At 35.4% G+C, this 23,699-nt stretch overlaps 4 protein-coding genes across 5 annotated transcripts; 3 read left to right on the forward strand and 1 right to left on the reverse strand.

Annotated features, from left to right (window-relative positions):
- Nucleotides 1–548: 548 nt before the first annotated feature.
- On the reverse strand, nucleotides 549–4,521 carry LOC21394717 (mitochondrial carrier protein MTM1). 2 transcript variants are annotated; one of them, XM_024166566.1, is made up of 11 exons: nucleotides 4,470–4,521; nucleotides 4,043–4,316; nucleotides 3,473–3,562; nucleotides 2,794–2,922; nucleotides 2,424–2,483; nucleotides 2,133–2,303; nucleotides 1,900–2,002; nucleotides 1,727–1,818; nucleotides 1,476–1,625; nucleotides 1,276–1,334; nucleotides 549–1,085 (listed from the first exon to the last, which is right to left on the reverse strand). In XM_024166566.1, exons 2-11 carry the CDS (start codon nucleotides 4,304–4,306, stop codon nucleotides 971–973), a joined length of 1,233 nt encoding a protein of 410 aa, XP_024022334.1. In that variant the 5' UTR covers nucleotides 4,307–4,316; nucleotides 4,470–4,521; the 3' UTR covers nucleotides 549–970. The 2 variants fall into 2 exon arrangements, with proteins under 2 accessions (XP_024022334.1, XP_010097864.1); XM_010099562.2 differs by lacking the exon at nucleotides 4,470–4,521 and having other exon boundaries at nucleotides 4,043–4,415.
- A 2,344-nt stretch (nucleotides 4,522–6,865) lies between these two features.
- On the forward strand, nucleotides 6,866–10,272 carry LOC21394718 (cation/H(+) antiporter 4). The gene is made up of 3 exons (XM_010099563.1): nucleotides 6,866–7,102; nucleotides 7,779–8,777; nucleotides 9,142–10,272. Exons 1-3 carry the CDS (start codon nucleotides 6,866–6,868, stop codon nucleotides 10,270–10,272), a joined length of 2,367 nt encoding a protein of 788 aa, XP_010097865.1.
- Nucleotides 10,273–11,542: 1,270 nt separating this feature from the next.
- Nucleotides 11,543–13,872, forward strand: LOC21394719 (inorganic phosphate transporter 1-11). The gene is made up of 2 exons (XM_010099564.1): nucleotides 11,543–12,260; nucleotides 12,959–13,872. Exons 1-2 carry the CDS (start codon nucleotides 11,543–11,545, stop codon nucleotides 13,870–13,872), a joined length of 1,632 nt encoding a protein of 543 aa, XP_010097866.1.
- A 5,254-nt stretch (nucleotides 13,873–19,126) lies between these two features.
- Nucleotides 19,127–21,716, forward strand: LOC21394720 (inorganic phosphate transporter 1-11). The gene is made up of 2 exons (XM_010099565.1): nucleotides 19,127–19,844; nucleotides 20,815–21,716. The coding sequence occupies exons 1-2, from the start codon at nucleotides 19,127–19,129 to the stop codon at nucleotides 21,714–21,716; spliced, it is 1,620 nt and encodes a 539-aa protein (XP_010097867.1).
- The last annotated feature ends 1,983 nt before the right edge of the window (nucleotides 21,717–23,699 follow it).

Genomic DNA, 23,699 nt, shown 5'->3' on the forward strand with positions numbered 1-23,699 from the left:
TTTGAGTTCCAAAACTCAAATTTTCAACTTTGAATAGGAATTTAATCTCAATTGGGATTTAACGGTTACTAATTCCAGTTCAAAATATTTATGGTTTGACTTTGCGATCGCTTTTTAAGATATTGATGCACTTGTTTGGTATCTTTCCTGAAGAGATTTTTTTTTTTTCTTTTTTTTAGTTTATTGTACATTTTCTTAAGGATAAAGTACTCCTGAAAAAAAAAAAAGAAGAAATTATGAAAACACGCTTGTGTTTTAAAAAGCTTTCAAGAAGTCCCCAACTAGTTGTTGATTTTTTTTGCTACAAACGTTTTTAGTTGTCATTTTTAAACGTTTTTGTCGTTGTTACCTTGTTCTTATAATTGTTCTTATATATTGTTCAATGAAAAAAAAAAAGAAACAAATACCCTTTAAAGTATATAAATTCTACCCGTTACTCTTAATTAATAATCACTTTAATCAAATAACTATACTAACAAAAAAATATTATTAATCATGAATGAGAAATAAAAATCTTAGATTCATGCATTCTCAAAAGTAAATTCTGCCTTGTTTTCAATCTCAAATTTACAACCCAATTACTTGTTAATATTAATTAAAGCTGCACATCAATGGCTCAAATGTCTACGTATTTGCGCTTGAGAACCAGTTGGGCTCATATTCACAACAAAATCGTACTCTCCCTTAAATTAAAACTGAGATCTAACTCTCACAAAAAAAGAAATGCCAAGTAAACGAGCCAAGTACAACAAAATTTCTGCTCAATCAAGAGCGACAAAATTGCAAGTATCTGTAACTTGCAGGCCTAGAAAAGTATCTAGGATTATCATCGTTATTGCTGTGTATCCTACCATATCAACAAAAACTTGCAGGCCGTTCTTTAACGTCCAGTATTTCACTTTAATTATGCTTTGCATAAACAACCGAAGCTTGGAGATCCATGTCCCCCGATCATGAAACTGTGTGCCGGTTAATGTAGAACATACTTCACAACTTCGTAGAATGAAACAACAATACCAACAGAAGGACCTACTCTTCCAACGCGAGGACCAACGCCCGTGAATAGTCCTTTCATCCCTCCGCCCCTGTCCAAACCAAAATGCAAATGGATCATTCATGTGGAAAAGATGCAAGTACATTCGAGACTTTATGGGAGAAGATCGGACGTCAATTTTCAATCCCTCCGCCCCAGTTCCCATTTTGTTAGTGAGATTTGGTAAAGATTATCTTTAAGTATAGAGATACAACAACAACATCATAAAGTAGAGAGGATACCTCCAAACCTCCTTCAGCGTTTGTGTAGTTGTCATTTTCAATGCCCGGACTGGATCCTTCTGCAAAATTAAAAGGAAAGACGAGTATGTAAAACACAAGAGCAGATATGGGGAAGCTAAAATACATTTATCCAAATAAGACATCGACAATAAAGAGATTCTAAAAGAGTGTGGGCCAAAGAATGGGCCAAAGAATGAAACCTCTATCTGTCTTCGAGTTTTTACAACATCTAAAGGACATGTGGCAGCAGCAGCAAGGCTTCCTGCCACAAATCCAGAAGAGAAGTTTGCCACAAGGACACTTGCAACGTTGGTTTCATCGCCCAGTAGACAAAGAAGCTTTCTTCTGAGCTGTAGAGATAAGAGGAGGAATGGGCTTAGTATTGAAACAATTTATAGTTCATATATAGTGGAACTGGATAACGTAAAACAATTAGATAATGAATTCTCACAGGCTCGAGAGTGGACCAACAGATTGCAGAGAAGGGAACATCACGAGCAAGCTGCGCCCCCATGCCCGTCCATAGGACACGGTAGCTTTTCACTGTAACAAGAGAGGGACATCAAATCCTAATTCTAAAAATCAGCTTATCATAACTGTTGCACCGTGCAAAATTTGACTTACAGTTGTTTTGACCATTGTTTGTGGTCTTGACATCAGAGAGAATCTCAAGTAGAGTTTTCCAAACACCAGGAGGCTTCACACCACTATCAGTCACTTTAAATGCCTATTATCAGACAAACAAGGGAGCAAAAATAAGCAAAAACTCCATAAGTATCTATCAATCTAAATCCTTGACAAATGATAATTTGGACACAGAACCACAATAAATAATAAGGCTATTGACATCTTGTTACCTGCATGCGTGTCCTTGCAAGTTCAATTGGGTAGCAAGTTGCACAAGCCAATGAACGAGCCAACGCGCCAGCAACTAAAGGGACATAAGGAGTTGTGCTTGGTGCTTTCTGGACACTGAGTTCCTCTAACCAGTTCCGGAATATGTCATAGCAAGGTAGGTAGATTCCAACCTGATTACACAAAGGCAATTGACAACAAATGAAAATCACAAAACTATGATATTTTACGTCATGGGAAAAACAAGCAATTAACAGCCCAGAAATAAGATCTCAGCAAGTTCAAGGGCTTACTGTTGGTACAGCCAGCGCTAAACCAGCATTTGTGCCTCTCCATAGTCTTGAAAATCCTTCCTGAAACATCAATTCCCAGTAAGCAAATATAAACGAAACAAAAATCTGACTAAGATAAATATGGCACTTAAGAAAACACATAAATCTTCTTCCAATAAATGTATATCGAACATTGTGCTCGGGGATTTTTATTAAACAACCACATGCCTCATATCAGGCAATCGATAGCCTTAGTATGCATTAGTAGCAGAAGAAACAAGGTGCAATTTAGAGTCCACCAATAAATTCTTCCTTTAAAATAACTGCCTTTTTGAACATATAAAGTTGACTATAAGGTGGAAAGTGAGACAATAACTAGCATACCACCAACCTCACGAATGATTTTGTTAAAGACATCCAGAGTTCCTTTGTACTGAAAACAATCCGGAGGGCATATTGATACAGTACCATGTACTCCCGCACGTGCACATGATGGAGAACATCTTAGATCCGCAAACAACTGCAAAATTATAAACAAAAATAGTTCACGGACCAAACATTCGCAGAGAACTGGATTAACTAAAATATCAAGCCACAAGCACAAACTATGAGAGGGCAATAACGGAAAAAACATAAACATATATGGCATAAACTCATAAGCTAGTACCAATACCATGTTAAGACATCCCCAATCATTACGCAATATGAATCAATGACTAGAAATTACAAATGTGAGTTATCAAAGAAATAGCTATAAGCATTTCTAAAAAACCAAAAAGAAGCAACAATTATATGCTTAAAATACACATTAGATCCTCTAAGGATTTCAAAAATTATAAAAAAATATCCATGGAGGCATCCCAATTTCCAATGTGCCGGACTTATAACAACCAAAATAAATAGGCAATAACATACATATCGATATATTATTTTTTCAACTATGTGATAGCAACTTATATTAGCAACAAAAGCAACCCCATTCAAACTTGAGAGCAAAACAACACTGTCTATAATAAACAAGAATGAGAATCATTTTTACATATAGAAGTCTTGGAAGGATGAGTTTATACCATGCTCGGTCCAAAATATCCCATGCGCCTTGTAATATTACTCAATGGATGGGAGTAGGCAACCCCAGCTGCCTGAGCTTGCAACCTTGTCTGGTAAAGAGAAGAAAGTAACGTTCTTCAGTTCAAAGTTCAATTCATACAAAACCACAACAAGTAGGCACCCAAAAAAAAAAAAAAACATAAAAACAGATTAACAGAGGAACATTCAAGTTGGCAACTTAAACATCATTCATGAAATCATAATCAAACAAAAATAAATCAAAATATGGGGGTTTCAGAATAAACACCAAGGAAACCTAATTTGTGAACTCTTCTGAACCAAGTCAATTCCAAGAAAAACAAGGAAAAGCAATCAACAGAAATTCCCCCATAAAAGCACTTTTCCATTATTTTACCTGAATGTGCTCAACAACGAAATAGAGAACAGAAAATCAAATGAAAAAACAAAAAGAATACGAACCAAAAACCTAGATTAACTCAATGAAACCCCATCAAAACCCAAATTATTAGCTTACCTTCATTATTCGTCAATCATTTCACAGAAAATCAATTTAAAAAAAAAAACGTTACCTTGGCAACATCCAGAGGATTAACAATGATTACAGAGAGGAAAGCGGCGCCAGCAGCAGAGAGAGCTCGCTCAGCGAAACCGAATTTCCCATCCGAAGCGTTGTTCAAACCCGCAGGCTGAACAGCCGATAACACCGCGCCATCTCTCGCCGCCGCAACCACCGATTCCGACATGGACAACTCGTGAGAGTGAATCTCGGCCATAGCCACAGGCCTCTGCTCTGCCTCCGTCCATGGCGCCCGAGTCCGCTCCGAATCCGCCATTTCTCTCTTTCTAAAACCGAGACCAAAAAAATATAGAGAGAATCAAAACCCTACATTCATTATTGAAAAGGAAAGCATTTTTGAGGAAAAGGAAGAAAAACGAAAGAAAAGGAAAGGACAAAAAGCTTTCCAGATTTCCTTGGAGGAGAGGAAAAATACTAACCAGAAAGAAAGCGAAGGAAGAGAAAAATATAAACCAGAAACTTTTAGAGCCACGTTTGCTGAAGCAACGAAAGTGGACTGTTGGACTTTATTATTTATTATTGGTTGATAAATCTGAAAGAAAGAAAAATAAAAAAGAAATATTTGACGAAAAAGAGCACTTCTTCTTGGGTTGCAAGTAAGCGGAGAAATAACTATTTCTACCAAAAAAGAGTAAACGGAAAATAAAACAAGTTGAAAATATTGTAGAATAATAAAATTGTAGAGTTGTGGTGGGACACAAACAGAGCCTTACATTAGGCTTCTAGAGAGTATGGGCCTTGGCCGTTGGCATTCTAGGGCTTTCCACAGTAGCTCGTGGGGAGGCGCGATTCTCGCGCTACGCAACTGCAATTAGAAGTATTTGTCGTGTAATCAATGTGTACTATTTTTGTGAAAATATATAGAAAAAAATAATAATTTTGATAAATACTCTTTAAGAGTGTACATGGATTCTTACCTTTTATTATTGATTCATAATCTTTTTAGTTAAATAATTATATTAATAAAAAGGTATTTATCAAGAGTAAAATATAAATAGCTCGTTTAGTTTGAGGATTCGTTTTCTGATTCGAATCATGGTTTATGGTTCGATACAGTATTTTCTCTCATAAAAAACACACGTAAATAAAAAATAGTTCTAATTCATGAACTAAACGGGCTCCTAAACTCATACACTCTCAAAAATAAATTCTTTATTTTTTCTAGAAAAATATGTATTACTCAACATTTAGTTGAGGCCTTTTTATAAATACTTCTTAAACTTTTTAAATTTAATAATTTGGTCCTTATATTTTTTTTTAGCAATTGACCTCTTTAACTTGTAGAAATGTCGAAGGCCTTTTTACGGACACTCTTCAAACCCTTTAAATTTAATAATTTAGTCCTTATATTTTTCTAGCAATTAAACTTTTAACTTGTAGAAATGTCTAAGGCCCTTTTACGGGCACTCTACTTTTTAAATTTAATAATTTAGTCCTTATATTTTTTTAGTAATTGACCTCTTTTAACTTGTCGAAAATGTCCAAGGCCCTTTTCCGGACACTCTTAAACTTTTAAATCTAATAATTTAGTCCTTATATTTTTATAGCAATTGACCTCCTTAACTTTTAAATTTTTACAATTAAAGTCCAGTTGAAAATCACATTTTTTATTTTTTATTTTTTACGATTCTAATCACGTGATGTGAATGTTAGCATTTATTGATGTCAATGAAGATCATTTCTCACTCTATTTGTTCGTTTATATTGATTTCATAACCATTTAGCGTATTTAAATACAATCAGCTGTGATAAATAATTCTTAGCTTCTAAGTGTTATTGCCCTCAATAGACGCTCCAATTGTAAAAAATGACTTTTATTATCTTCAATAAATGCTCACATGCACGTCACGTGATTAAAATCATCAAAAAAGTAGATGTCATGTTCGATTGGACCTTCATTGTAAAAATTTAAAAGTTAAAGGGATCAATTGCCAAGAAAAAATAATAAAAACCTAATTACTAAATTCAAAAAGTTTAAAGGGTGTCTGTAAATAAAATAAAAAAACCTTCAATTTTATTTATGTTAACATCTTTATTTGTGCTATATTTTCTTGTCATTAACCATATGGTATTTTAAAAAATGCCTTATTTTTTATGAATTTAATGGAAAGATTCAAATTCTTCACCTTATGATAGAGTATGTGAAATTATCGTCATACTATCTCTGTAATCACAAAAGATTGTTATTTTGAAGGTATGCTCTTGATTATTTTATTTATAATTATCGGGGCTTTACAAAAATGTTAAATTCCTAAACATTGAATTGATTTTTTAGATTAATTCAAAAGTTCTTACAAACACATTTAGAACATCAAACAAGATATTAACCAATTGGTGACCGACAATTTTCTTTTATTTGGGAGCATTTTCTTTTTGCTTTTTTTAGGAAAACATCCTACATTTTCGAGATTGCATTTAATAGAAAGATTCTCGATCAAAAATTAATTTTGACCAGTAAAAAGACTAAAGTATCCACGAAAATTAAAAAAAAAAAGAAAAATATATATACTAAAAATAGTAAATGTGCCTAAATTTTTGTCAATCAAAAAAGAAAAAAAATATATACTAAAAATAGTAAATGTGCCTAAATTTTTGTCAATCAATAGCTTTCTGATTGAGCGAAAAAACAGAGAGCCCATCAAAAGACTGGTTGTGACGTATCATGAAATTCAACATGAAGAAACCCAAAAGTCTCTGTATGATGATTTCCAATATTTTCCCAGAAACGTCCGAGGGAAAAAACATCACATTCACCCACCATCTTCTCTAAAAAATTCAACATATCTTTCTTTTTCTTTTTTCTTGTGAGAAAATTATGGCAGAAAATAACACAGCCAACAGCATTAAGCCACGTAGATATGTTTGCATTGAATTGCCACCCCAGGTGAGCTCCAATGGGTTCTGGAACAATCACAATCCTAATCCTGATGATTTGCTCAAAAACTCAATGCCTGAGCTCGAACTTCAGATGCTCATGATTTTCTGCATCTCTCATGCCTTCCATGTTGTTCTCAAGCGTCTTGGTCTCCCCAGGCTCGCCTCTGAGATTATTGTACGTGTACATATACACATATATATATATATATATGTATATATATTCTCCTATATTATTCTATCATTCTTATACACACTCAAGTTTTTCTATCATGCTTTGTGCACACGGAATCAATTCGTGACATCTGCATTCAAGAATTTATAAAATGACTCGGTCAGCACCTAATTTTGTCAACTTTTTCTGTGAGAGGTGGTGATCTCCCTATACGAAAAATTGTTGAATTCCATTAAAAGTTTTTAAGAGTCTGTCTTGGACTTTAAATTGTATCCTGAATTTACTAAATTGTTCAAAACAAATTGATGGATGTTTTATAGTTTAGAAAGAATTATCTTAATATAAACGTGATATGACAGCCTCTTTTATTATCTGAATTATCAAATAATGTACGAGGGCGTTTCTCATAATAAAATTTTAACCATCATAAATGATTTAGGAGCACCATTTTAACAATTTGTTAAATGCAGAGTATTTTGTCTAACCTGAAAAACTCACGAGTATACATGCCAAATACTCATGGATAATTGACAAAATGTGACGCAAGGTGCACATAATGAAGTTTTTTAACCTCATTTTTTAGCTTGCTTGTTTGTTTTTCGTTTTTTTTTTCTTTTTCAATCTCTTGAAGGAGATTACTAACAATAAATTTGGTCTCTATTTTCTTTGTCAAAACCAGACTGGCTTGGTCCTTGGTTACGCATTATCAGACGAAAATGGGAACCCCAAGAACGAGAAACTCTTCACACCGGCTGGTCAACAGATTATTGGAACAATTTCAGTGTTTGGCTACGCACTTTTCCTATTCCTAACTGCAGTTAAAATGAACGTTGGAATAGTGCCCAAGACAGGAACAAAGGCAACCATAATCGCAGTTGTGGCCGTATCAGTTCCATTTTTGTGTGGAATGGTTGCTCAAAAACTCCTCGGACGGAATCTAAGTCCCTCGGACAAGGACAAGCTTCCCTTTGTGTTCATAACACAATCTCTTGTTTCTTTTCCCGTCATTCATTCTCTCTTGACCGAATTCAACATCCTCAATTCCGAGCTCGGTAGATTAGGCCTCTCCGCTGCCATGGTCGGCGACGTGATCAGTTTCATCGTCTCCAACTTCTTCCTCATGGTTAGAGTTTTCATGGAGTCCAGGAGCCGAGCTCTCGTGGACATCGCCGCCATCGTCGCCTTCTTTCTGGTTGTCGTGTTCGTGTTTAGGCCCGTCATGTTTATGATTGTCAAACAAACGCCTGAAGGGAGGCCTGTCAAGGACTTTTATGTGTACAGCATAATTGTGTTGGCTCTTGCTTGTGCTCTTTATTCGGACACCTTTGATGAGCAGGTTTTCCTTGGGCCTTACATCTTGGGGTTGGCTATACCGGACGGGCCTCCATTAGGCTCCGCCATCGTCAGTAAGCTCGATTGCTTCGTCTCCGGGGTGTTCTTGCCGCTCTTTGTGACCACAAGGATGTTGAGAGTGGATTTCTCCAAGAACATGTTTGATCCTCTCATGAAGTCAAACATAATCCTTGTTATGGTCACTTATGTTGCCAAGTTAGTCGCGTGTGTGACTTCTTGCATATATTATGAAATGCCAATGTACGATTCTTGGGCCTTGGCTTTTATTATGACAAGTAAAGGCGTTGTTGAACTAGCCATCTACACATACTTCAGAGATAACAACGTAATTCCTTTAATCTTACCTTCTGATTGAGTACTCTTCTTCCATTTAGTTCCTAGGTTCGAATAGAAATTTTAAACAAAAGTTAAGACTTTTTTGTGAGGGAAAATATTATAGCAAAAAGGTTTGTATTGTGATTCAAACTAGCAGAATAAATGGACTATGGTATCATTGGTCTTGCGGGATTGAACTACAATTTAAACTTTTTTGCTGCAGTAACAAAAATTTGAATTTCTATTCAAACTATAAGGTTCAAATCTAGTAACCAAACGATACCTATAAATACCACCATTGTTGTGATTAGCACTTGTTTTCGTAACTAATTAGAGATTGACAGAAACTGTATTCTGTTTTTCTGTAAATGCAGGGTCTTGCAATGCCAACTTATAATCTGCTGATGGTTAGTATCTTAGCTATATCAATAATTGTGCCGATTAGCTTGAAGTTCTTGTATGATCCATCAAGGAAATATGCAGGCTATCAGAGAAGGAACATCATGCATTTGAAGCCGAATTTGGAGCTCCGAATGCTCGCCTGCATTCACAGGCCGGATGACATCCCTGCCATAATAGACCTCCTTGATGCCTCATGTGCAACCAAGGACAACCCAATTGGCGTTTATGTTCTACACCTAATTGAGCTTATTGGAAGAGCCACACCAATCTTTATCTCACACCAAGTTCAGAAGAAGAGCCTCTCCGACGTCTCCTACTCGCAGAACGTAATCCTTTCTTTCAACCGCTTTGAGAATAGCAATTGGGGAGCTGTGAAAGTAAACGCTTTCACAGCAGTTTCTCCCTATAAGCTAATGCACGAGGACATTTGTACTTTGGCCCTAGACAAGCTCACATCACTTGTGATACTTCCTTTTCATAGGAAATGGTCCGTGGATGGGAATGTTGAGCTGGAAGACAACATGGTAAGGGCCTTAAACTTGAGCGTGCTCGAAAGGGCTCCATGCTCGGTTGCGATACTCGTGAATCGAGGCTATGCAGGACGGGCTAGCTCCATGGTTTCAGTAGATGCCTACATGTACTCGGTCTGTATGATTTTCTTGGGAGGTAAAGACGATAGGGAGGCGTTGACATACGCGAAACGCACGTGCAAGGGGTCGAACATCAGCCTCACGGTGATCCACTTTGTAGCCCCGACTGAGTGCGAGGTTGATGAGGAGAAAAAGTGGGAAAATATGATGGATTCCGAGGTGTTGAAAGATGTCAAGTACAGCAGTTTGAGCGCCAGACACCGGTTGAACTACTTGGAGGAGGTTGTGAATGACGGGTCTGAATTGTCTACGGCTGTGAGAAGTATGGCGGACGAATATGATCTTATAATAGTTGGGAGAAGCCACGACGCAGGCTGCCACCAGATTACGGGTCTCGATCTAGCGTGGACCGAGTTCCCGGAGCTAGGAGTTGTCGGAGATCTGCTCGCCTCGAAGGATATCTTTGGCAAGGCTTCTGTGTTCGTGGTGCAGCAACAAACGACAGATAATTGATAAGCAAGGTTAACTTGGTACCATACAGTCACATACTTCTTGTTTCATTTTACCGTTAGCAACCACTAAACTTGATTCTCCTAGTTTGCATACTAGTTGTGCAGGTTGGTCTAAAAATTTTGGCAACGGCCTAAAACGACAATTTTTTTTGCGAAATGCATTTAATCAGATTGTAATTTGCTATAATATTATGTATACCATCTTTTAACAGCTAGAGGCGTATTTAGTATTGAAAATTTTACTCTACGCCTAACAGTTTGGACTATAAATAATAATAATGACCCTGCTCGGAATTCTCTGTTTTGCTTCTTAGCTTTCTTTAAAGCCCTTCAAATCCTAAAAAAAGACCAAAACTCAATAATAACTTGTGTAGCTTTCCAAAGGTCTTTTTTGGCAGCTCATGATGTTAGATTATTATTATTATGTTTTTTTTTTTTTTTGGCTGGTGAAAGATACTAGGCGGATTAACTTTTGACTTCTTTATAATTCCGGACACAATACAAATAGGCACGAAAGGGACATTTTTGGTTGTTAATGGAGAGCTCAAAAAGACAAAGCAGTTGTCTCGTTTGTCCCTCCGTTTCTTGCTAAGTTGCTATTTTACTTGGTTCTACTGAAGGAAATATAATACAATTGGCCGAACCAAACCACAAAAAAAGATCCTCTTTCCCAATTTGTCCTGGATAATGGAGTTTTTGGTTTCTTCCAATGCTAGCAAATTGAAATTTTGCTAGGCTATTTTGATTAAGACATTAATATGATTGCGTGGATATTTCATACACGGCCTGGGCTAGGCGCGCTTTCCTAGATCTAATTTTGTAAAAAAAAAGGATCTGAGGCTCATCTTGAACTAGAAGGGAAAAAAAAAAAAAAAAAGAGAGAACCAATACTCTTATTGTCTTTTGTTGTAAATGTATTAATTCTTGACTTGCAATCAATTTCTTGGTCGTATCAATTTGACAACTCAAAAAACAAATTGCAGCGTTTAATCGTACTTAAGCTTCATTATGAACATGGCTAATAACAAATAGATGTACTACAATTAGCTAGTCTTCACATCCATCAATTAATCCGGATATCCTTTATATGAACTAGGCTTGTGGAATATCCTCCATAAACATAGGAACAATCGTCCCCTAATCATTTTGTTGATAATCAATCGTTTCCCATAAATTACCAACTATAAAAATAAGCAACCAAGTAGTCCCAAACCATCAACCAACTAATTATACCAACTGATTATAGCTAGGCGCAGCCAAATTAGTCCAAAATGGCTATAGCCGTGCTTGATGCTCTTGACAACGCCCGGACACAATGGTACCACGTGACGGCGATTGTGATCGCCGGCATGGGCTTCTTCACTGACGCCTATGACCTCTTCTGCATCTCCACCGTCTCTAAACTCTTGGGACGTCTCTACTATTTCAACCCCAATTCACCAAAGCCCGGGAAGCTGCCACAGGATGTCAACAACTTGGTCACCGGTGTCGCCCTTGTCGGAACCTTATCGGGCCAGCTCTTCTTCGGATGGCTTGGGGACAAGCTCGGACGCAAGAAAGTCTACGGCGTAACCCTAATTATGATGGTCGTTTGCGCTATTTGCTCCGGCCTTTCCTTTGGCGCTACTGCAAGGGGCGTGATGGGGACGCTATGCTTCTTTAGGTTTTGGTTAGGGTTTGGGATTGGAGGAGATTACCCGCTCTCCGCCACCATCATGTCGGAGTACGCCAACAAGTCAACACGGGGAGCTTTCATAGCCGCCGTGTTTGCGATGCAGGGCGTGGGAATCATATTCGCTGGCCTAGTTTCCATGATTCTTTCCAAGATCTTCCTAGGATTCTATGATGCCCCTCCTTATAAGTTTGATGACTTCTCCCCCGTTTTCTCTACGCAACCCGAGGCGGATTACTTGTGGCGGATTGTGCTCATGCTTGGAGCTTTGCCCGCAATCTTGACTTTCTACTGGCGGATGAAAATGCCCGAAACTGGTAGGTTAACTAAGCTGTGTTTCTTCTAAATTTCTTTAGTTCTCTTTGAAATTCAAAATCTATCAACGGTTTAATCAATTTTTAGAGGTATAGACCCACTACATAATATAAGGATGCGCTTATATATTGTCAATATATAGATGCTAAGAATTAGGGGTCTTCTTTCCTCCAAATGATTTTATTTCCAAAAATGGAATATTCTTCTTGTTCTCTTTCCCTTCTTTGTTAAAACCTTTTCTTTACTTCGCGAATGAGTTCATATGATCTATTAATCAATAACTTTTTATACCTTATTTAACTGCTTAAATAGTTTAGTATTTAGTATTTGTTATATGATTAGGTTTTTAAGTTTTAATTATTTGATAAATTTGTATTAGAAGGAAACCAAAAACAGTACTGTAAATTACGAACAACAAGAACAAATTTACTCCACAAACATAACTCAGAATCATCTAGCACACAAACATATATCTCCTCTTATTGTAGTAACATGCTTCAATTGAACTTCAACATACATGTTTTCCTTCCAACTTGAAGCAAATATCAGGCCCGTATTGTTCGGAGATTTGAACGGAAATTCAAATTTTTTACTGGAGAAGACACTATAACAAAAGATTTGATTCAAACTCACAAATCAAACGGGTTAGTACAAATTTTCTTTCTCACGTTACTCATTTTTCGCTTCATCTTACAACTAGGACGGTACACCGCCTTGATAGAAGGAAACGCGAAGCAAGCCGCAGTGGACATGGGACGTGTTCTGGAGATAGAAATACAAGATGAGCAAGACAAGCTGGCTCAATTCAAAGCCGCAAACAACTACTCCTTATTATCCCAAGAGTTCTGGGGGCGTCATGGAAAGCATTTGATCGGCACGAGCACCACTTGGTTCTTGTTGGACATCGCCTTCTACAGCCAAAACCTAACCCAGAAGGACATTTTCCCCGCCATGGGTCTGATCCATAAGGACTTCCAAATGAACGCTCTTCGAGAAGTCTTCGAGACCTCGCGCGCCATGTTCATAATTGCCTTGTGTGGGACCTTCCCTGGCTACTGGTTCACTGTAGCCTTGATCGAAAAGCTCGGCCGCTTCAAAATCCAGCTCCTCGGCTTCTTCATGATGACTATCTTCATGCTCATCATAGGCATCAAGTACGACTACTTGAGAGAGAACGGACACGGGGCGGTGTTCGGAGCTCTCTACGGTCTCACCTTTTTCTTCGCGAATTTTGGGCCCAACAGCACCACCTTTGTCCTTCCGGCGGAGCTTTTTCCGACAAGGGTTAGGTCCACGTGTCACGCCATCAGTGCAGCCTCTGGGAAGGCCGGTGCCATCGTCGCGGCCTTCGGGGTTCAGACCTACACCTTGGATGGTTCCACAAAGAAAATTCGGGAGGCCATGTTCTTCTTGGCTGCTACTAATTTTCTGGGATTTTTCTTCACCTTCTTAGTCACTGAGACCAAAGGACGGTCTTTGGAGGAGATCTCTGGAGAGGATGGCGGCGACGGAAATTCCCCCGCCTACACACCCGCTGCCGCCGTCCCTGCCGGGGACGTTTCCATGACCAGGCAGGCAAGCAGACGGAACGAGGCCGTACAGGGTGATCAATAAATTGTGATCAATGATCGGTCATCAACATATATGTATAACTATATGATCTATATATCTACCCTTTTGTGTAGAGTTCTTAAGTTCACTTTTCTAATTTGTTGTTTTTTGTTATAGCATCTTGCTATATGATATTCAATCTGTGCGCCGCCATATGGTAGAAGAGTGTGTGGATGCTTGAATTAGCTGAAATAAGTGCTGGGAGTAACCAACTTTGTGGTATTTTCAGAGATGTAAAAAAAAAAATGGAGAAGAAGGGGGGGTTTATATTAATTGTGAGGGTACAAGCAAATGTTTGTGTAATAAATTGAACGTTTTGGTTCTCAGAATATATGAACTAATATTAAGTCGCTTTATTATAGTATTGCACTGCATTCTTTATCGTCTTTCTTTGCAACTGATCGTTGTGGTGTTCTTTCCTTTTCCCTTGATTTCCTTTTAACCAAAGACATCGTGGCTGCGATCTATATATGTTCAATTAAGCACAGATATTGCGAAGGCTCCTTTGAGCTGATTATAGTAATCAAGAAAAAAAAAAAAAAAAACCTGCTCCAATAGAGACAAATTAGGAGTTTTATTCCGTCTCTCTCCTTCCAGATCCTTGCTGTCTACTTGTAGGCCCTGTTTACTTCACCGAAGTTTAAAATTCGAGTTTTGTTATAGTAAAAAGTTCTCAAAAATAATAACATCTAATTTTTTTGCTACATTAAAAAGTTCTCACATAAAATCACATCTCAACTCAAATTACAAACTCGAATCAGCGAACTAAACGGGCCCGTAAAATATTAGAATGCCAGTCGTGTGAATTGACTAACTACCATGTAATTAAAGCAAAGAAATAATAGCAAGAATGATCTATTTATATTCCGGTATTTATTTATGTAATATTATAAACGGTGATTCTATTCACACACCTCTATTTACTTTTCACACCTTCTTTTTAATTATAATTTCTTATTAAAAAGACTCTCATGTAAAATGACAAAAAATGACAATTATAATAGACCTAATTACATAATTAAATTTTATTATAAAAATAATAATATTTTATTTTTTTTCCCTTTACACATTCCACATGTCATATTCTCAAATTAAAAACAATTACTTTATGCTTTTTATGCTCGTTTATTTGTTTTTCATTCTTTTTCCATTTTGTATTTTTAATCATACCTCAATAATATAATAACTTTGTTACAGTATTTTTTATTTATTTTTATTTATTGAATTATATTACTTTCTATTTTATATTTTGAGTGTCCTTTATGTTTTCTAAAAAAATATTTTAATAAATTTTCTTCTTATAAAAAAAAGCGTCAAGCCTAAAAAGCTTCAACCAAAAGAAAGAGAAATATAGAAATGATAATATTAAAAATTAAAAAAATTAAAATAAAATAGTGGATATGAAAAGAAAAATGAAATGATTAATAATTAATAATCTTATAAAAATAATTTATTTTAGAATAACAGAGGTGTATAGAAAGAAAATTCAACCATTTTAAAATTACGTGGAGTGTATATTTAAAAAGAGATGTAGAAAGTAAAAATGAGTGCAAGTAGAACCATCCTATTATAAAAGAATTCAATTTTGCAGTGTTTATTAAACTAAAATTTTAAAATTTGGTTATAATTAGCCGAAATATACTTTTACATAATAATGTGTGAACATAATTATTAATGTGTATCAGTATATTGAAATTCATTCCAAGCTTTAATTGAGACCGTATAAAGACTGATATTCCTTTACTCATTTCTTACCGCACGTTACCATGTTTGGTTGGCCGGTATTGGAATGGAAAAAAATGAAAACAATCTTTTAAAAAACGTCTAATTCCATCATTTGTTTAATTTTTAAAAAAAAAATATATTGTAGCAAAAAGATTTAAATAAAAAATTTCTGTTCATACTTATAAAACATGCAAAATATAAATAATTATTGGATTGCAATAATTATATGTCATGAACTTATTAATATATAAATAAATTTGATGTTTATTCCCGTTAATTATCATTCTTTTTTTTTTCTCATTTCTTATATCTAAGTAAACATGATGTGCACATGAGTAGATAAGAAATAAATGGCTCGTTCTTTTGAGTGAAAAACTCAAAAAAATGTAACTCGAGTTATAATTTTATTCGAGTTCATATTCTTTTAAGTTTAAACTCGAGTTTAAACTCGAGTTCAAACTCGAGTTTAGGGCTAAAACTTTAGTTCAAGTTTCTCCTTCAACTCGAGTTCAGAAACTCGAACTCAAATTAATGAACAATATTTTTTTTATTCTTAAAAATGCTATAACTTTTTCGTTTTAATTCTGATTGAGATGATTTTTTTTCCTATGCGTTGACAACGAAAAGACGAATAAAACTCGACCCATATACCCTATTAAAATTTTTCATCAGCATTGAATTTTTATTAAAATACTATATAAATACAAATTCAAGTTTTGACTCACTTAAATACAAACTCAAAAAGATTCTTATCTCAAATGTACACAACCAAACACAAACTCAAATTACAAGTTCAACTCAAGTTATAATTCAAATTCAACTTAAGAATTATACTCAAGTTAAACTACAAAAGAACAAGTCCAAAATCACTCCCATGACGTGCCTTTTTCTTTTATGAGAAGTAAACGTGTCGTTAGTGTGGATTGTGGAAGAAAATATATAACAGAAAACCCCTTACGGGAATTCCCCAACGTCAACTGCATCTATTCTCTTGCCATCCTTAGATATGTACTGATTTTTTATAGCAGTGCGTGATTTATTTAAAATAATCATTATTAAATTATTTAAAAAAATGTAAAAAAAAATAAAGATGCCAGTAAAAAAATTTAAAGTAAAAGATAAACAAAAGAGATTTTAAGTTATTTTACTGTCTTTAAATCAATTTAATTTAATTTTGTTTAATTTATTTTTATTCAGTTCGGTATGTTTTTATTTTATTTTAGTGAATTTTTGTTAAATTTTATTTTTTATTAAATCATTTATAGAGTTTTTATTTAAGCAGTACTGAAATTTTAGTACTAAATCGTGTTAAAATAGATAACATTACACTACAAATAAACCTAAAATTAATAGTAAATATAAAAAAATAATAATTAATAAATAAAATCGGGACTTTTTTTGTGACCGTCGGATCAAAAATATGGACGGATCAGATTGCCTTCTTTCCCCTCTCTTTTCTCAGCGAGTTCCACCGCTCCCTCTCTCTCTCTTTTTCCCAGACAACTCTCTCTCTCTTCCTTGAAGGGCCCACCAGTCCCTCCCTCTCTCTCTCTGTGCAAAAATAAGCGCCGGAAAACAAAAACCTCAACGTTTCATTGCAATACCCATAAAACCCATTCTGCTTTATATGTATGTATGGATAAAAATGAGGCAAGTTTACAAATGTCATTCATTCCTTTCAATCATGTTGGGGTAAAAAGCTTTTTCTTTTTTTTTTAAAGATAATATCTTGCTTTACATGCCTGCACAAAGTTTAAGAGATAAGGTCAAGAACTTCAATGTGGTAAAGGAATGTATATTACACCATCTAGTACGATACCAACACAGCGTATAACTATGCATGTGTGTTGGGTCAGATTTCATCACTCAATCTCCACCTTACATGTATCAATTCGAGTCGATTAAGTCAAAAGTTTAACAACTAAGAAGATCATCAAAGCACATAGAGCAGCTAATAGCATTTAGAAGACGACCCAGATTCAAAGTCAGTCCGAATCCACAGCAACATCTGGAGTCGATTATGACTGCTCGAAAGAACAGAAGAGTCAACTGCTCTAAAAAAATATTTTGAGAATCTTCTGAATAATCTTCCATTATGAGATTTTAAAAAAGCTTCAGATCGCACCTAAGTTAGCCTAAATCTCAAAAGATACGAAAGAAATAAGATAACAAGATCAAAAAAAGCAATCAGGAAAGTCAACTCTATTCGAGAAAGAGAAACTAGCTTTAATTGGGAAACAAGAGTTTGCAGCTATAAAAGGAGGACTTTTCTTAACGTCCAGGGCATTCCAAGACACACAAACTCATGCACTGCCTCTGCAATTCGCCCTAGAGCCGCCCTCTCTCTCTCTTTCCTCCATTATTGTCTCTCTCAAGTTTTATCAAGTTTTTTTGTATTATTTTTTATATACCTAGTGCAAATAATAAATACTACAATAGATGTACCCTGAGTTATAGAACCACTAAAATTATAATAAATACTACAATAGATGTACCCTGAGTTATAGAACCACTAAAATTATAATAAATACTACAATAGATGTACCCTGAGTTATAGAACCACTAAAATTATAATAAATACTACAATAGATGTACCCTGAGTTATAGAACCACTAAAATTTTGATTTCTCCTGTTTATTTTTTCAACACTTTCTTTTATCACTCCTACGCTAAATCATTTTAGACAAATAAATCAAACATCTATCAACTCTACAAATAATGGGTCATTAACCCCTAATATAAATTCGGAAGGTTGGAAATTGACCTCCACAATGTGTGTGTATATAAATACGTGGCAATGGAGATTTTGATTGAAAGTGGGTGTGTGCAGTATTTTCAATCTGTCTCCATGCACTGTCCCAGCAATAGACGTCTCTTCTCCCAACACATATATCATGCCTTATATTTAACCTTTTGACGTAATTATTTATACGTACTGATGTAGTTGTAGACGTAGAAAGCAAAAAAATTGTATCACAGCATTAATGATTAATAATATTCTAAGGTACAATAAAAGATTCCTATATTATATAAATTTGATGATCATAACAATACGTACGGACAACTAAAGGTTAAGGATATACCTTCAAAATATCAGTAAATTAAGTTAATTTAAAGCTGATAACTACGTACCAGACAATAAATCCAACCAACAATCAATAAACAAAAAGTGAAAACACAAGCTAGTCTCATCGCAAGATGTATGATATGATGACTTAGTACAAGCATATAGAGAATATCCTTGATACTGATTTCTTGTAATTCCTCCAAAACCTATGCATAGCAAACGTATTTTTGTATAATCTATCTATTTTTTCTTTTGCTTGTAATAAATTTTCCTCGTTGAGGTTTTCTATAAAAAAAATAAAAAATAAGAAATAAAAAAATTATTCCTTTTCTAATAAAAAAAATGTATAACAAACGTTTCTCTTGGCTAAGTTCGTTATAAATTGCCTCACAATTACTTCCTACAAATATCCCCCACTTCATTGGTAAATCACCACCGCAAAACCAATAATAATTGGCTGCCCAAATGGCGATAGCCGTGCTCGAAGCCCTCGACAACGCCCGGACACAATGGTACCACGTGACGGCGATTATGATTGCCGGCATGGGCTTCTTCACCGACGCCTATGACCTCTTCTGCATCTCCACCATCTCGAAGCTCTTGGGACGTCTCTACTTTTACCACCCCGGCTCACAAAAGCCCGGGAAGCTGCCAAAGAATGTCAACAACTTAGTCACCGGGGTCGCCCTCGTTGGAACCCTCGCGGGCCAGCTCTTCTTTGGTTGGCTCGGGGACAAGCTCGGCCGCAAGAAAGTCTACGGCGTAACCCTAGTTCTGATGGTCATTTGTGCTATTTGCTCTGGACTCTCTTTGGGGTCTAGCCCACATGCCGTGATGGGGACGCTTTGTTTTTTTAGGTTTTGGTTAGGGTTTGGGATCGGTGGAGACTACCCGCTCTCCGCGACCATCATGTCGGAGTACGCCAACAAGAAGACACGTGGCGCATTCATCGCCGCCGTGTTTGCGATGCAGGGGGTGGGGATTATCTTTGCCGGGCTTGTTTCCATGGTTGTTTCCAAGATCTTCCTCATGAACGATAATGCGCCCGCATACAAAGGTGACGATTTCCAAAATGTCCTCTCCACGCAGCCACAGGCAGATTTCATGTGGCGGACTGTGCTTATGCTCGGAGCTTTGCCGGCGATCTTAACTTTCTATTGGCGGATGAAAATGCCCGAAACTGGTTAGTGCACTTTTTTGTTTTTTTCTTTTCACTCATGCAAATCAAATATACTAGTCTTTGATCTATTCTTAAAGGCGTGAAATGTAATAACAACTACAAAAAAATACTACTTATTTGGTAAAAGCCTTTTAGTCAGAACATTTGTAACTTGTAACTTATAATCATAATTGGTTAATAATATAATTTTAAGAAAAAATAGGGTAGATGGTCTTTTTTTTTTTCTTTTTCTTTTTCTTTTATAAGAAATAGAGTGATTTACTTAATAAACTTTAAATTTAACAATTGACTATTGTTCTAGTTCATTTTGCGGATTTGAATTTTTAATTCGAGTTAAAAAATGACTTTATGTGTGAGAAAATATCCTAGCATAAAAAGTTAATTTTGAATTTTTGTGACGAAAAACGCTGTGAAAAAACTTGAGTTGAACATATATATATATATATATATATATATTTACTTGTATTTATACCAATTAGTTTCAGTCAGTTTAATTTTCCATAAAAAGCGGCCGTTTTCCACAATCAACTTCTTCCTAATTATAACAAAAATATATATTTGTGACGAAAAACGCTGTGAAAAAACTTGAGTTGAACATATATATATATATATATATATATTTACTTGTATTTATACCAATTAGTTTCAGTCAGTTTAATTTTCCATAAAAAGCGGCCGTTTTCCACAATCAACTTCTTCCTAATTATAACAAAAATATATATAGTAGTTGAGCTATATACCATTAAAATTACTTTTAATCACAAAAATGTTGTCTTTTCCTTTTTCAAAAAATATAACAAAAACTTCTAGCCACAAACACATCAGTTAGTAAACTTTGGTTATATATAGCTAGTCGCAGGATCTTTGGCTTTAAGTCACGACACAGCTTGTGACTAACTTCTTCCACATTATATATTAATCTAGCTAATCTATTATATTTTGCTAATTGGACGAAATTATCTGATCTGCCTAGGACGGTACACGGCCTTAATCAGAGGAAAAGCGGACCAAGCGGCCATGGACATGGGTCAGGTCCTGGACATAGAAATCGATGCTGATCAAGACCAATTGGCTCAGTTCAAAGCCGCAAACAACTACACATTACTCTCCCAAGAGTTCTGGACGCGTCACGGCCGGCATTTGATCGGCACTACCACCACTTGGTTCTTGTTGGACATCGCATTCTACAGCCAAAACCTAACCCAGAAGGATATTTTCCCCGCAATCGGTCTCATAAAAAAGGAACTCCAAATGAACGCTCTTCAAGAAGTCTACGAAACGTCTCGAGCGATGTTCATCATCGCCTTGTTCGGCACCTTCCCCGGCTACTGGTTCACTGTCGCCTTAATCGAAAAGCTCGGCCGCTTCATTATTCAGCTCGTCGGCTTCTTCATGATGTCCATGTTCATGCTCATCATAGGCCTCAAGTATGACTACCTCAAGGAGGAAAACCATAAGCTCTTCGCACTGTTATATGGACTTACCTTTTTCTTTGCCAATTTCGGGCCCAACAGCACGACCTTCGTCCTGCCCGCGGAACTGTTCCCGACGCGGGTGCGGTCGACATGCCACGCGATAAGCGCGGCATCGGGGAAGGCCGGAGCGATGATCGGGGCGTTCGGGATTCAGAGCTATACTTTGAGTGGTAATCCGAAGAAAATTCGTAGGGCTATGTTGATATTGGCAGCTACGAATATGATAGGGTTTTTCTGCACGTTCTTAGTGAGTGAGACCAAAGGGCGGTCTTTGGAGGAGATCTCCGGAGAGGACGGCGGCGAAAGTGGAAATCGGACGACTTCGATCGCCGCTGGGAGACTGTCTTTTTCCAGGCAGCAGGGAAATAGACGACCGAGCGACGCCGTGCAGGGTCAATAAGTTTTGCCTTCCTTTGCATGGATCATGTACTTAGTGGCTTTTGATAATATATTAATGGACAAAACGTCGTCGGTTTGCTCCATAAGTGCATATATATGTGTTGTATCTTGTATATCGTACGTACTAATAAAAATACCGAAATCCCATAAAAAGTTAATAAGAATAAGAATACCGAAATGCTTTGCACTTGAAAGGCAAATAAAGGTTTGGGAACGTACGGATATGAAGAGTTGCGTGGTTTTTCCCCGTTTAATTCATAGTTTCTTCTTTGCGCTTCATTTTTCTTTTCGTCAATATGTTGTGGCCCTTTTCTTCTTCTAAATCTCTCGGTGTAATACCAATACTAAATTATATATATACATGTTCTTTAAAAAAAAAAACAATATATATATATATATACATGTTATCATGTCGTGAATATATATTTATACTAAGTTATAATGTTTGATCAGCTAGCTTGTACATATAAAAAGATCTCATAACTTTCTTTTTACATGTTGCATAATTGCTTTAACCTTTAGTACGTTCATTCGTGAACTTTTTGACCGGAAAAGAAAAAATGTATTTCTTTGAAGTTTTATGAAAGACAAAGTCTTAAATCCTTATATTGAAAAATTCCACAAATAAACACTAACAAGTTTTGGCTAAGACTCATAATTTCACGCGATAAACAATATATTGCGACAAAAAAAAAAAAAAAAAAAACCGCGTGGGCTAATTAGATTCCATGCTCTTTTCAGAAGAAAGAATGAGTATAGCTATACCTTGCGTACTTGCATTACTTACCTCAATCCAGATTATGTGATTTATGAGAAAAACTTTAGCTTTTCACATAAAATCACAAAGTGTGACTTCTCAAAAAAAATTATTTTTAATAGATTTTGAAACTTGTATCTAAATTTCAATAAAGAGTACATTAATCATTTTGAACCGTTCGATCTCTTTCAAATGTATCTTGATTTGATTTACTTATTTTCTTTTGCTGACTAAAAACAAAAATAAAAACTCGATCAAGCAGCCCTGAATATAGTTAACTTAGCATTTGGAATGCGCTCTCTTTTTACTGCTTGATAATATAATTTTCTCTCTTTTAACAATAACTTCCTTTTCAGAGAACATCCATCAAAGAAAAGGAGGAGACAAAATCTGTAATAATAATAATAATAATACCAACAAACAAGGCAAACAAACAAAAACAGCCACGAAACATATTGATGATAAGCTTTCTCTCTCGCTGACAAAAGTGTCGGTCACCAAATATGTAGTATTGTGACCTCGACAAGATTCTTTGAAGTCCACGAGAAATTAGAATTGATTTTATTTTTATTTTTTATATTTATTCTAAAATAAAAATATTTTTAAAATGACGTTTGGTGTAATGAAAATAAAAAATAAAAATAAAAATAATTTTTTTATTTAGTTTAAAATAAAAGAGAAATGAAAAATGATTTTTAATCGTTTTTTATTTTTTATTTTCGTTTTTTCTTCTCTTAAGTAGAAAGAAAAAGAGAGACATTAATGGGTTTTTTTACACTGAAAATAATCTCTTGATAAAACTATCAAACATATTTTTAAAAATAATTTCTGTCTTAAATTGAAAAAGTTTTCATTTTCATTTCATACAAAAAATAAAATCATTTTATAACGAGTTCTAAACGCACTCAAAATTTTTCTCACCATATCCTTTCACAGTCATTTTTTTTAGAGAATTCATCACATATTTTTTCCCCCAAAATTTGTTTAAAACAAGCGGTGAAAAGCATTTTTTTAACCAAATATTCATATTTTTTTCAATCTAAGAAAGCATATATATTGGAATATCCCGTTATACGAATTAATATTTGAACAAATTATGAATTAATTACGCAATACCTGAATTAAAGTCAAATCAAGCTTGAAAGTTTAACGATTTAGCTATTTTGATAAATATATATTCTTTTAAAAAAAATTAACTGCCTCTGTCAAAACAATAAAAGTATTAAC

The sequence above is a fragment of the Morus notabilis genome, unplaced genomic scaffold (genome assembly GCF_000414095.1).
Source record: "Morus notabilis unplaced genomic scaffold, ASM41409v2 Scaffold812, whole genome shotgun sequence".
Taxonomy (NCBI): domain Eukaryota; kingdom Viridiplantae; phylum Streptophyta; class Magnoliopsida; order Rosales; family Moraceae; genus Morus; species Morus notabilis.

Bases quoted from the DNA above. Each gene is read 5' to 3' on its own strand.
- LOC21394717 (XM_024166566.1), bottom strand. From the start codon at position 4,306: ATGGCGGATTCGGAGCGGACTCGGGCGCCATGGACGGAGGCAGAGCAG. The intron at 2,003-2,132 runs GTAACAAGATGT...GTCTGATAATAG, and splicing joins TTGCAAGGACACGCATGCAG to GCATTTAAAGTGACTGATAG. The intron at 1,086-1,275 runs GTATCCTCTCTA...TGGTTTGGACAG, and splicing joins ACGCTGAAGGAGGTTTGGAG to GGGCGGAGGGATGAAAGGAC.
- LOC21394718 (XM_010099563.1), top strand. From the start codon at position 6,866: ATGGCAGAAAATAACACAGCCAACAGCATTAAGCCACGTAGATATGTT. The intron at 7,103-7,778 runs GTACGTGTACAT...TGTCAAAACCAG, and splicing joins GGCTCGCCTCTGAGATTATT to ACTGGCTTGGTCCTTGGTTA. The intron at 8,778-9,141 runs GTAATTCCTTTA...CTGTAAATGCAG, and splicing joins CATACTTCAGAGATAACAAC to GGTCTTGCAATGCCAACTTA.
- LOC21394719 (XM_010099564.1), top strand. From the start codon at position 11,543: ATGGCTATAGCCGTGCTTGATGCTCTTGACAACGCCCGGACACAATGG. The intron at 12,261-12,958 runs GTAGGTTAACTA...TCTTACAACTAG, and splicing joins GATGAAAATGCCCGAAACTG to GACGGTACACCGCCTTGATA.
- LOC21394720 (XM_010099565.1), top strand. From the start codon at position 19,127: ATGGCGATAGCCGTGCTCGAAGCCCTCGACAACGCCCGGACACAATGG. The intron at 19,845-20,814 runs GTTAGTGCACTT...TGATCTGCCTAG, and splicing joins GATGAAAATGCCCGAAACTG to GACGGTACACGGCCTTAATC.